This window comes from Dromiciops gliroides, chromosome 4 (genome assembly GCF_019393635.1).
Source record: "Dromiciops gliroides isolate mDroGli1 chromosome 4, mDroGli1.pri, whole genome shotgun sequence".
NCBI classification, from domain to species: Eukaryota; Metazoa; Chordata; class Mammalia; order Microbiotheria; family Microbiotheriidae; genus Dromiciops; species Dromiciops gliroides.
The window spans coordinates 169463305-169477216 of NC_057864.1; the positions used below are offsets into that span (position 1 = coordinate 169463305).

Genomic DNA, 13912 nt, shown 5'->3' on the forward strand with positions numbered 1-13912 from the left:
TGACTTGCCCAGGGTCACACAGCTAGTCACTGTCAAGTGTCTGAGTCTGGATTTGAACTCAGGTCCTCCTGAATTTAGGATCGATGGTTTATCCACTGTGCCACCTAGCTGCCCCTACTGATTTGACTTATCACCTCTGCCCCTTTGTCTCCCCCCAACCCCTCCTCCCCCTAGGCTTCAGAGAGAGGGTCAGCTGGTTCCCTGGAAAGAAAAAAAAAGTACCAAACGCCTCTGTTCAAAACAGTTTATTTTATTTTTTTGTCAGACAAACACATTGATTTCTGGACCACAGTAGAGGATGGAAACCTTTCACAAACTTATTTATTTGAAAATACAAATATAAAATTATACTTTCCACATCTGAGATGTGAGAGACTGCCATCCACATAGTAGTTTTTACAACAGGGCTTTAAGTAAGCCACACACAAAGACCTGAAAGATGCTTGATATATATATATATAGATACATATATATGTATATATATAAAAAAAATACTCACTACCAAAGTTCTCATCAGTTTCATACTAAAGTATAAAAGTAAGGGTGAGGTCAGCCACAGTGCTGGGGAAAGTTTTATTTAGATACATTGATGTCCACATGAAATGCTTCAACTCGCATCTTAGTACAATGGAATTTCGACTTTACAATACACCATGAACAGTGGGTTTGCTGGCCCACCATACTCAGTATGACACTCACAGATTCCACACGGGATGGGACAGTATGTACAGAATACAGTGACAGAAAGCCACTGGGAGAGGCCTCTGAGGCTTTTTTGTCTATCCAGCCCCACCCCCCCACCCCCCACCCCTACCTTGCTCCTACCCCTACCTGACCCGGCTCCCCAGATCTGAAATGAAATTCTGTCAAAGACAATCCATTTTGATTGTTTGGTAGCTCTTGGCCAGAGGGCTTTGATGAAGGGCCCTTCTGCCAATGGGGTGATTTTGTGTGTGTGTGTGTGTGTGTGTGTGTGTGTGTGTGTGTGTATGTTTATTTATTTGGTTAAAAAAAAACAAACAAACTTATTACAGTATTAAAGTATTGCTTAACTTACAGAAGATCTCCTCATGTAGTGTCTTTGCCCAAGAGATGGGCTGAGCTGAGTTCTGCGTATTTCATGCCTTTAGGATGAGGACAGGAGGACCGGCCAGTGTATATCTATCTCCAATGTGCCTGCTTCTCCTTCCTTTTTGCTCCCCACACAGATCCCTTGCTATCCCCTTCCTTGGGAAAATATCTTGGCCTGTGAAGCACATTCAAGAAAAATATTCTCCCTCCCCCTCCTCAAATTCCCTCTGTCCCTGCATGCCATTTCCAAGAGACTAAAGATAAGTATGAGTTAGTGTTCTTTTGTTTTTTTTTTTGTAAACAATTTCATATGCAATATAATACAGAAAGCATGGCTGACCTTCAATAAAAATGTAGTAAACTATATTGCTTTATTCTTGATTATGCTGCAGTAAGTAAGTGAATGGCAGAATGAAACAGTGTGGTTGGTGGAGGTGGAGGCTAAGTCCCTAGCCCTCGCTTGCACTAAAGATCAAAATAGGTTGGTAATTTTTTTTTCCTAGCCAGAAAATAAAAATAGAACAACGAAAAAAAAACAACCCAAAAACAAACAACAAAACAAAAACAAAAAAAAAGAAAAAAACAAAAAACAAAAAACTGAACACCTTTCAGGTCATTAGAACCAACAATTACCCAATGATTGAACTAGTCTAATAAGATGTGTGTAACATTTACTGGCTGTGGATTGCTGTAAGATGAGAAATTAAATGGACAGCAATAGAGCCATGCTACCTTAAAGTCCAAGCTACAAAGTTCAAATTAAAACGAACATTATGAAGGATAGAAATGTAAAGGCCAGGTCAGACTTCGTTTTAATCAAGCCAATGGGCAGTGTGGTGGGGAGGGAGCCATTTGCTCTGTTTGGTTTTCCAATGGGGGTTGGGGTGGGGTTGGGGGAGGAAGGCCAGGCTTGTCCATGTCTTCAAAATGCTCCTGGAGAGGAGAGTGGGGACTCTACCCTCTCAAATACTGCCCTTTCTGAATGGGAGGGGAACGGAGTGCAGGAGCTGATCAGCAAATGCCATGCTCCTTCCATTGGGAGACAAGGTGCTCTTGGGGGCCTGGGCAGATGGCATTAGGCTGATAAAACCATAGCATGGAGCTGATAGAGGCTGATAGAGTTGGAACAACCCTGAAGGGTCATCCAGTCCAACCGCCTTATTTTGTAGTTGAGGAAACTGAGGCCCAAAGTGGTGAAGTGACTTGCCCAACTGGAGGCTGGAGTTGTCACACAAGTGGCTATTTCCCAAACTTGGGGAAGAGGGAGAAGTGATTACCCAAATGGTATTCTCCCCCCCCCCCCATAAAAGGTGGTTCCCAGGTTGCCATTGAGCTTAACTGAAACAAAGACGAGGCTGAACATCAGTGTTAAAATAATTTACAAAAATCTTTCAAAATGGACTTCTAGATGATTGGGGCAGGGTGGGGGGGGACTAACGTGAACCATAACCTAGGTAGCCACATTGAAACATATCAGATTCCACAAGATTTGTGCTATGGGCTACTGGGTCTCTTCAAAAGGTATATAAACATCTAAAACATATTCACACAGATTATCAATTTCTTCTGAACATTCTTAAAAAAATATTTTTTCTCTTAGTAAAATCATTTTTAATATACCATGCCTCCCTCTTTTAAAAAATAAATTAAAAAAATCCAGTTTTGCATATCTAGCATTAGCATTTAAGGTAGTATGGCGGACCCCTTGAAAGTTAAGGGGGGGGTGGGGATCTACAAAATGCCGGGGAGTTTGCCAGCATTTTAACATTGTGAGACCTTTGGTTAGTTGAAACCACATCAGATCAGAAAAAAATGAGGAAAAGAAAAATAAGGAAAAGAAAATTAAAAAAAAAAAGAAAATTGACCTTAAAATTAAAAAAAAAAAAAGGACAATTAAAAAAGAAAAAAAACTGCCCCAAAATTAGCATTTTGTTTTCTTAAATAAGAGAAAGTTCTATCCTTACTGGTCCTAAATCTGGATAACTACATCTAATTTTTTTTAACCTTAATTACAATACACCTACCAATATGTACTAGAAGAAAGAGGAGAAAAAAAGTTACTACACTAGTATCAGGACAGCACGCTTACAAGATAGCCATTTTATACATTATTAACAGACAATGGTCAACAAAGAATCATCTATGAGGTGACAGGGAATGAAGAGAAAACAAATGGTAGTACAGTACATCCTCAACATGGACAAAATATTAATAAAAAATTCCCTGGCACAGACACTGAATCACAGGGAATTGACTTCCTTTTTTATGTTGTTATTTTTTTTTGTTGGTTTTTGTTTTTTTTTGTGTTTTTTTTTAAAGAACCATCTACTTTTACTGTTATTACTTGATCAAGTCTCAATATTTTAAAAGCGTCCAGCATTTTATACTTAACCTGGTTGTTCCAAAATAAGAAAGAACCCCACCCCACCCCCCAAAAAAACACAACCCCAAACAAAACCAAAACCCACAACAACCCTAAAATGTTATGTTGGAAAAAACAAAGAGCATGATTCATTTTGTTTCTTTAATCAGAACTGAGAAAGAAAAAAAAAAACGAAGCTTTTTTTTTCCCTTCCTTTTCATTCAGCATCATGGCGCCTCTTGCTTGAAGATGCCTTTGCGCTACCCTGCCTAGTGAATGCCTACGTTAGTCTACTCATTAGTAACATTTATAAAAATAGGAGTGCAGCAGCTCTTTATAATAAATGTCGCATTCAGTGTCTCATACTGGCTGTGCCTCGAGTACCAAATTTATAAACGTAACAATTTAAAAAAATATTAATAAAACTTGTCAATATCACGTTAAAAAAAGAAAAAATATATTCACGCTACAGTATGTTGTTGGTGTTGTTGTTTAATGCCATCTACTGAGTTGTACTTTTCTAAGTTGCTGTTGCAGGCCTATTTACCAATATTAAAAAAATTAAATTAAAAAATATCCTTCATCATAAGTATCTTTTCCCCAACTGAGGACCATATATTATAACAGCCAAATATTAAACATGTGCAAACAGGAAATTGTCAGTTTTTCCCACCAGTCACAGTGCAGTGATGTTTATACTTTTAAAAAATGTTTTAATTCTGTTTACATCTACAATAAATTAAAAACAAAACAAAACAAAAAAAAAATCTTCCCTAGCCTCTCTGGTGATACTCGCAGCACTGAGGTATTAAAAAAAAACATAAAGAGTTTGCTTACCTAATTTGTTAATGGAAAGAATAATGGATAAAGGTATCATTAATGTAGGACTAGTCATCCTTGGCCCAAGGGGCCCAGATTGAGGGAGGGGGAGAGAGGAAGGGGAGAGAAAAGAGGGAAGCGTCTTGGGCGACACTTGGAGGAGCTGAAATGATTGGACGATAAAAACGAATCTAATTTTTTAAATGACTAAAAAAATATGCCCTCCCCCCTCCCCCAAGCCAAACAGGTGTGCTTTGAACTTTAAATACGTTAAATATTAACATTGCTATCTTTTTCAAAGTCTCGGGAAAAGCAGTATTTCATAGTTTAAATTAAAAAATACAACTAGACTGTTCATTGGAAGCTGTGTACAAAGGAGCAGTGAGTATGCTGGTGTGACACTAGTAGAATTCTTAGGTCTAATGTACTGACAAAAGAGAGCTAAACTGTGTTCTTTTTACTTCATCAAGGGCAGCCCTGGCAGCTGATTGTTCTTAGACCTTAAAACTCAAAAATTGACCTTTTTTTTAAAAAAAAAAATTATTTTCCTTTTTTGTTTCTTTCCATGGATCATCAAACTGCCTGGGACTAAGTCCCTCACAAAAATATTTTTTTTCATTTTCTCTTTCTTAATAGTTTCTATGTAGTTAATGGAATTGTATTTACAGCACTTATTATTTTTTTCTCCAGAATTCACAATTTCAAAAAATCTTATAATATCACCTCTTTCAACAGAAAAAAGCACTTATAGAAAAGAAGGACGGCCGAAATGTTGTCGTCCTTACCTTATTGCCGAAAATAGATATACTTAGGTTAACAAAGAGACATCACAAAAATGAATTGCTAAAGAGCCTGTTAGTTAAGCTATGATCTCGCTTCTACAAATGCAAATGAGAAACTTTTATGCCCAACTCCCGCTCCGGGCTCTTCTCGACTTTGAATTTCAGTATGTGCTAAAATTCCACCTGAAAAGTTATACAATTTCAGAATGGGCACCAAAAGGTTGAGAGTCACATTACCATCTCAGCATCTTTGAAGCAGGAACAGAACCAAAATCACAACCAAAAAAACTTTTTTTTAAAAAAAGAAAGTAAAATCCTTAATATAACAGTTATACTATGGTTAGCTTTTAACTACATATTAAAGCGACGAGGCTACTAGACTATGTCAAAAACACTACCAAATGTGATTCAAAGATATTTAAAAGGAAGGGTGTGTGTGTGTGGTGGTGGTGGGGGGGGTGAGGATGGGACAAGGGGAACCATCAAGAAAAACCAAAAAACCCACAAAAATCATGGATTATATACACATTTTTAAAAGCTGTTGTCTTATATAGTACAGCAGATTCATGAGATGATGAGATTGAATCAACCCTCAGTCCGAAGTGAGCCATCTCCAGTGGGGGTGGGGGTGGGGAGTGAGGCTGGAGGTGTCCAGGTCTGAAGACATCACCTAAACAAAGGGCCACTCAGAAACTTCGCCCAGTCTTGCCTGGACATCCAGGTATGCTCTGTTGGAAAGGAGAGGACAGACACACCCAGAATGGGAACACAGAGAGAAGGGGAGGAGAGGGATTTGGCAGGGGGGGGGGGGGGGAAGAGAAGTGTTACTGGGAGGTGGGCTACTTTTCACACAGAGCTTTCAAAAAGTGGTTTTTTCCAATAACCTATCAAGTGTTGGGGATATGGACCTCACACTGCAATTTATGTGTGTAGTTGGGCATTTAAACTTGTGTGTGTATGAGAATCCCTTTGTAATCTATACAAATTTCAAGGGCCATCCCCTCCCCACCACCATTTGGAGGCCCTGCAAGATAGCAGCTGTACATCATAGTACTGAACTGGAGCACTCTGCAATCAGGCAATATCCTTCACCCCTATCTTCTAGGAGTATTCTTTTGGGACCACTTTTCTAGGATGGATCTGAATTTGGGGGAATATGGGCCACTCCTGCTGGCCTGATCCAAGAGGTTTGGTTTTTATAGGCCTGGCCACCTTCAGTGATGCAGGCAAAGGAAGGTAGAGTCCATGAAATCTGGACATGCTAAGTATAAATCAGAGTGTCTCTCAATATATATTCAATGCCTAAATAAAGGAAGAACAAATATACTGATTCTGTTTCTGTGTATATATCTATTTCTAAAGCTAGATGTGTATCTAAATAACAACAAATATGTGTTTACAGCCACCAGTGTATTTTAATTTTATGAGAGCTATGTTTCATGCCAGAGTACCAAGCTCATAAGGCTCAAAAGGAATTTCTTTGTGCTTCGACTACAGTAGCAGAAACAGAATCATAATGTGGACTTGCTAATTACTCTTCCCTTTGGGGGGCCATTTGCTTAAAATCCAGACCACCCATCTGCCTTGTACAATTGGTGCCAAAAGTGGTTTGGTCCTATGACTTGTGACCTGCCTGCAGGTCGGTTCGTTTTGCTGTCAGTTCATTCCTTAGGGGTTCCTCTCTTTTCCCTCCTGCCCCAACACCTGCCTGGCTCCATGTTTCTCCTGGTTTTCTCCACTCTAGAAGGGAAATTATCACCAAAAGAGGATGGGCTGGAGTATGGAATGCCCCTAAAAAGTAATAAGGCGCTATGGGGGCCCTGGAGGAGAGCGAGGGAATGGGTAGACATGGTATACTGCCTCATCCCTTTTGGGCAGCACAAGCAGCAGGACATATTGGCTGCTGCTAACTGACCCAGCCTGATTAAGGAAGGTTGGTCCCGCCCTCATCTGACTCCACAAAGGCTTCAAGTAACTCAACAAGGACTCTCAGCCACAGTTTCTCTCTTCAATCTCCTGTGACTGCCTCTCCTCCTCTGCCCCCAAATCAGTCTTAATTAGTTGCGAGCAGCTCTCCACACAGTTAATAGCCTTGGGCTTGGATTGGCAATGAATGTGTCAGCACTCACATGGTGGGTAGGGGGAAACTCAGACATATTATTCACTTGGTTAAAAGGGGGGGTGCATGGGCAGTTGGATTAGTTGACATGACTTTGTTAACCTCTCTCCCCTCCCACCCCACCTCCACCTAACACTCTCCTCTGGTCACATACCCCTACCCTGCCTTGAATGCTAATATTGGAAAACCTCGGAAATTCTCTCCAGGTTAGCTTGCTCCTCTGAGGGTCTGCCCTACGGACTTACAGAAGCTCCATGGGGTCTTCAGGGTGGATGCCTGGTGTTTATTTTATTGACTGTGTGTCCTTTACCACTCTGTGGCTTGGTTTCCCCACCTTCAAAAATGGGAATACTTTTCATAGAATAACAGATCCAGAGCTAGAAGGGACCTCTGATGCCCTCTTCTCCAACCTCCTCATTCTACAGATGAGGAAACTGAAGGCCACAGAGGTTAAGTTACTTTGCTAAGAAGAAGAGCTAAGATACAAAGATAACTCCTCTGAGAAGAGAGTTGGAGCTCGTCCGCCTTGCCTGTCTTTCCAGTAGGAGGCCATGTGGGTTGCTGAGGTGATATTTGTGCCAAAACGTGAGGGCAGATGTAATAAAGGGAAGGCATTTTTGGGGGGTGGCAATCAGGGTTATGACTTGCGCCTAGGGTCACACAGCTAGTAAATGTCTGAGGCCACATTTGAACTCAGGTCCTTCTGACTCTAAGGCTGATTCTCTGCACCACCTAGCTGAATGGAAGGCATTTCATCAAGTCACTTGGTTGGGCATTGAAATACCCACCTTATATCATGGTCCCCCTCAGTGACTAGACAGGGGAGATGTTATAAAAGCAGAATAGAAGATGCTTTTGCATCCAGCCTTAGGGAGTGCAAATCTCTTCTTTATATCTGAGAATCAGACTGGTTCTCCCTATGACTCAAAACCCCAGTAAAGGATTAGATAGGTGGGCCAACCCAATGGCAATTTCACAGAATCACGGGATTTAGAGTTGGAAGGGACTTTAGAGAATTTGTTGCCAAATAACCACATTCCTCCTTTGGTCTCTCCTATGCTATTCTGCAAAAATAATGGAGGTCCATTTCTCCAGTCACCCCCTGTATTCTAATCCATCTAACCCTAATACATGTCATGAGCTGCAAGAAAGCATTGTTCAGAACTGCACCCTACTACTATACTCTTCCACCCTCAAGAGGGAAGCAGGTGTAATTAGCAGGTTTTAAACCCCTACACTAACGGGCCAGCAGAAAACACCCTTGGTGGTTCCATAGGAAGAAGCCTGAGTTTTCTTCCACGATGTCTTCCTAAGGATGACGAATATTTACTCTTAAATGTGAAGATGGTAGGAAGTTCCCTCACTGTTCTCCCTCCCCCCCCCCAACCTTTGCACGATTCAAAAAAATGTTTAATTAACTTGAGCTCAGTTAAAAAGGTTAGGAAACTGGCAGTGATCCAAACCCATGTTAGGCAGGTGATGTCGTTAATTTAATTTGCTCAGGTTTTAGTGCTCTGATCTGGGTAATTGCTCACCAGTTATAGGCAAAAAAAAATGTTTTCTTTTCACTAAAACACTAAGTCCAGTTAACTGTAGAATTCCCATTGGTTTGATTCCCACTGAACATTCGAAAGACTCTGGACACTGAAGAAGGAACTTACCCTACTCCAGGCCACAGGAGTCCCTAACCACTTGCACCCTCCTCAGGGACATTTCCCTGGGGAAAGCTCGGCAGGACATTTTCTTGATCTGCCTTTTGGTGTTTATAAACCAGCAAACCCTCCCGTGGCACATGGTTGAGCAAAAGGATCTCCTTCCAGTTTCCCATAGTCTTGATTACATTTCAAGAAAGAAAAGGGTTATGAGAAAGGGAAGGTAGGTGGATGGAGGTGGAAGAGAAGAGAGAAGAGACAGAGAGGGAGAGAGAGAGGGAGAGAGAGAAGAGACAGAGAGAAAGAAAGAGAGAGGAGAGAGAGAGAGTATATATATATATATATATATATATATATATATATATATATATATATATATGTTGGGATGGGGGAAGAAAATGAGAAAGAGAAATGGGGCATGACTCAAGCCGAGTGGGGAAAATATTTTTGGAAAGGAAGTCCAAAGAAAGAAAAGTATTGAGTGGTGGTGGGTGGAGGGAGGGTGTGACCTTATATGTATGTTCAGCTCCCATACATGTATGGACACTCCCAGGCAAGGCAGAGATATATGGCAGAGACTTTAATACCTCAGAGTGAGATGGCAACAAGAGCACCTGCTCAATGGTATCCATTTGTAAAGGCCGTTGCAATCAAAGGTCCCTAAAATTGCATAATTGTTAAGGTCATCAGTGAGTGCACTATACATTGGAACAGATAGATTGTTCAGGGTGCTGTACATTGGAATGGAGTGGGAAATTCTTGGGGAAAAGGAATTATCAATGGGACTAGCTGTGGTTGCTAGCATGAATATGTCTTTCTGAGACACTGCACCTTGAGGGACTTGGGATAAAAGTGATCATTCTTATTAGAAGGAGGTAGGAGGAAGAGAAGAATATGAGTACCCCTGTCCCCAAATAATAAAAGTAAAAGCATCATTGGTTCTGTTTCAGAGAGATAAGTTGAGAGCCAAACATGGAAGTGGGATTGGGATCAGAGATACTGACATTTGGGAAGCTTGGAGAGGTTGGCCAGCTATGGGCTCTGGCCAGCCCCTTACAAGCTACAGATGATGACTACTTTCTTCCATGGTCCTGGACATTCTATCTGGCTGGGACTTAAGACACCACAGCAGTAAAAAACTTGCAGATTATATGTGGTGATTTTTTTTTTTTTTGGTGAGGCAATTGGGGTTAAGTGACTTGCCCAGGGTCACACAGCTAGTAAGTGTTAAGTGTCTGAGGCCAATTTTGAGCTCAGGTCCTCCTGACTTCAGGGCCAGTGCTCTATCCACTGCGCCACCTAGCTGCCCCCAATTTTTTTTTTTTAAGCAGATCTATGAAGAAATTAAAACACTTAAGTTTGTTTGTTTGTTTTTGCAGGGCAATGAGGGTTAAGTGACTTGCCCAGGGTCACACAGCTAGTAAGTGTTAAGTGTCTGAGGCCAAATTTGAACTCAGGTCCTCCTGACTTCAGGGCCAGTGCTCTATCCACTGCGCCACCTAGCTGCCCCCAATTTTTTTCTTTTTAAGCAGATCTATGAAGAAATTAAAACACTTAAGTTTGTTTGTTTGTTTTTGCAGGGCAATGAGGGTTAAGTGACTTGCCCAGGGTCACACAGCTAGTAAGTGTTAAGTGTCTGAGGCCAGATTTGAACTCAGGTCCTCTTGACTTCAGGGCCAGTGCTCTATCCACTGCGCCACATAGCTGCCCCCATTTTTTTTTTTTAAAGCAGATCTATGAAGAAATTAAAACACTTGAGTTTGTTTGTTTGTTTGTTTTTGCAGGGCAATGAGGGTTAAGTGACTTGCCCAGGGTCATATAGCTAGTAAGTGTCAAGTGTCTGGGGTCAGATTTGAACTCAGGTCCTCCTGAATCCAGGGTTGGTGCTTTATCCACTGTACCACCTAGCTGCCCCAAAATACTTAAGTTTTTGAGAACAAACAGATCTCTCCTTTCTGGAGGTAGAATGGGGGAGATAGGTGGCATTCCTAAGTGCTGAGAGCCGGTCATTTAAATTGATGAAGGTGTTGGTTGAATAATAATATTTCTCCTTTGATGGCACAACTGCTCTAAGTTACCTAAGTAACATTAAGATGGGAACTGAAAGAGGACCCAGAGGTCAAGGGTCAAGACTGGAAGGCCTCCTTCATGAGAAGCATGAATCTCACACCATAAAGGCACAGATATCCCCCAGGGTCTCCCTCCCATCTTCTTCAACCCAATGTTTCTGATAAAATACCTGCCTATTTACCCCCAACGAGTCCTAGATTTTGTTGAAGATGTTACCTGGGACTCCAGTCATTTCCCTATCTTGCAGAATTTTTCTTTTTTTTTAGGTTGGGGAAGGAAGGGGAAGTAGAAAGTTTTGTCTCTAAAATGGAGGAAAAGGGGACACAGGGACAGTAAGTGAGCAGGCTCAGACACATTCATGCTCACACACACATGGGGGTGCAGGGGAAGAACAATACAGTCTGAAAACAGCATGCAAATCTGTTAAGCAAATTTCCATTGCTTGTATTAGTTAGATTATAGAACCACAGAGCATCATAAATAGCAAATGCATTTGGCTTCCTGGAGGCTGTGTCTAAAGAACTTGAGGGGGCCCCTGGACACTGTAAAAAACCTCAGAAAATAACCAGGACTGGGCTTCCATCACCACCCTCTAACCCTCCTGCCTCGGGCATAGCTCCCCTGTGCCTTTCACCAACTATAACCCCAGGGTGAAGCAGGCCAGGGGAGTGCATGGCGACTCTACAGGTCTAAGATGCTACCCTAGATGAATTAGGCCATAAGGGTGAGTTTCCAACTTAGATGACCACTGGAGAGATAACACTTGGAAGGTAGGGTTTCTTAAAGGATCCCCCCTCCGGGGTGGGGAAAGGAAAACTCACCCATAGGGATATCCCACTGGCTCCACCCCATCCCTACCTCAGATCCTCTCAATACACCCTCCCTCCCAGCCAAAAGAGGTTGGGGGAGGATGAGTGGAGAGAAGGAAGGGGTAGGAGAAAAAAAGCCAAATACTTACAGCTATTCCATGGCTGAAGCCCGAGCCCGGCTGGGGGCTGGCTGCACCTATATAATTGCCCACTCCGGAGTCCTGGCTTGCTGGGCCGTAGAGGTCAGCGACGGGTCCTGGGCTGTTGGCCCCAGGGAAGCCTCCTGGCCGCGCTGGGTTGGAGCCTGCCGGGGAAGCGGGCGCGCCAAAATTCGGTTGAGCACTGTAGCTATTCAGGACTGGTGTGCAGAGAATAAAGCTGGGTATGAGGCCAGAAGCCGGGCATGCACCGTTCATTACAAGCCAAACACTCGAGAAAATACAGCTGAGGCCCAACTTCTAACACTCAACCAAGGCCATGCGATAACATCAGCAGGGACTCAAGAATATTCAGCCCAGGCTACTACTAAGAAGCTCAGAGCTCCAAAAAATATAAAGATAATAAAAAACAATCATTCAACACACTATTGCAACCAACTGGAGGTGCTCGCTGCCCACCGAATTATCACGATAGAGAGAAATAGATATAGAGATATGGAGGAGAGAGAAATATATAGAGAGATGTATGTATAAAGAGAGAAATATTATTCCACATCTGAGTTGATGCTCATGCACTCTTGTTCTAAATCTGGGCACGTTGAGACAGCATTCGCATCCCATGCAAACTACAAAGGAACTAGTTTTAGACTACACATTGTGTTAATATTGATATTAAAACGGACAGCAAAGAAAGCAAATCGTGTCCAGGAAAAAAAAAATCTCGGGAGGGGGTGGATATTGGGGGGGGGGGATTTTTTTGGTTGTGTTTTTTTTTGTTTTGTTTTGTTTTGTTTTGGATCCATTAGATGATAATACTGCATTAAAAAAAAGACACACACAAAAAAAGAGATCTCTCACCCACCTCCTTCCCCGCCCCCATCCCCCCAATCCACTCCTCTCCCTCTTCCCGCCTCCCCACCATTTTCAAGCACTGCATGAACGTTTTTTTTTTGGACACTGAAACGTGGTCGGAGGATGTGGTATGTCATGGAAAGTTTGGGAGTCTTAAAATAACAGTAATGATGACAGCAGAGGAGTTCCTTCAGGTGTGGAGAGCAGGGGATGGAGGGGATGGGGAGAGGAAGAGGCCTGGGGGCTGGGAACAAAGCAGAGGAGTCAAAGATTCTGTAGGGCACCCACACACTCACCTCCTTAGGTAGAAGGAAAAGGGGAATTGCTTTTTTTTTTCCTTTTGTTTTTGTTTTTGTTTTTGTTTTTTAAAAGAAGAAGAGAGAGAAGCGTGAATATAGAGGGTACTATAGCTAAATGACTGGTTTCTCATAATAACCCCTGGTTGTGGGATTTGTCAACAAGGATGGGAGTAAGGGAGAGGAGGGGAGAGGGGAAGAAAGGGAGGGAGAGAGGGAGAGAGGGAGAGGGAGGGTGGGAGAGAGAGAAAGAGAGAGAGAGAGAGAGAGAGAGAGAGAGAGAGAGAGAGAGAGAGAGAGAGAGAGAGAGAGAGAGAGAGAGAGAGAGAGAGAGAGCGAGCGCTAGCTCAGAATATACCTTTGCTAGAGATGGAAGGGGATTGAGGTCTTGCTAACTTAGAATACACCTTTAGTACAGAGAGATGCCAGGGGGTTGAAGTCTTGTTATCCTGTGGATGATGGTGGTTGGGTAGGTAGGGAAGGAGGAAGACAACTGTAGAAAATAGCAAATACCCACTTTTTTGCTTCTAGTCCCCCCAGTTTTCTGGCCCCTCCCTCAACCCCAGCCAGCATCCTAGTTAACTAGGGTAAACACTTCTGTCACTCTCCACACAAACCAAGTACCCAGTAGACTTTCAATTATGAATTTCCTCCCATTACTTTTTTGGGGGGGGGATGGAAGGAAGGGCAAAGGAATAGGTGATCCTTGGGGAAGGCATACTACCCACACCCCATCCTGTTGAAGGAAGGAATAGAAGGCCTAAGTTCATCTCCTAAAGGGTCATAGGAACATCCACACAGATCTCTAGTTCACACCTGTCCCCCTTTTGCCACTTCCTTCAACTCTAAGAAGAAAAAAAAAACACTTTTCAGAAATGGTTATCTTGGATCAGGAGCTACTTGAGGGCAGGAGTTGTTTTTC

General features: G+C 42.4%; 1 protein-coding gene across 18 annotated transcripts in view; it reads right to left on the reverse strand.

The window, feature by feature from the left end:
• Positions 1-246: 246 nt before the first annotated feature.
• Positions 247-13912, reverse strand: part of MSI2 (musashi RNA binding protein 2) — a 561091-nt gene continuing 547425 nt past the window's right edge. For 5 of the 18 annotated variants that reach the window (XM_044000333.1, XM_044000334.1, XM_044000330.1 and 2 more), the window contains 3 exons: positions 11834-12042; positions 9393-9465; positions 247-5762 (listed from right to left, as the gene is read on the reverse strand). In XM_044000333.1, the coding sequence (XP_043856268.1) occupies positions 9424-9465; positions 11834-12042 (251 nt within the window). In that variant the 3' untranslated portion in view covers positions 247-5762; positions 9393-9423. Of the gene's footprint in view, positions 5763-9392; positions 9466-11833; positions 12043-13912 lie in introns of those variants that run through there. The other 13 variants (XM_044000339.1, XM_044000338.1, XM_044000331.1 and 10 more) reach the window with 7 other exon arrangements.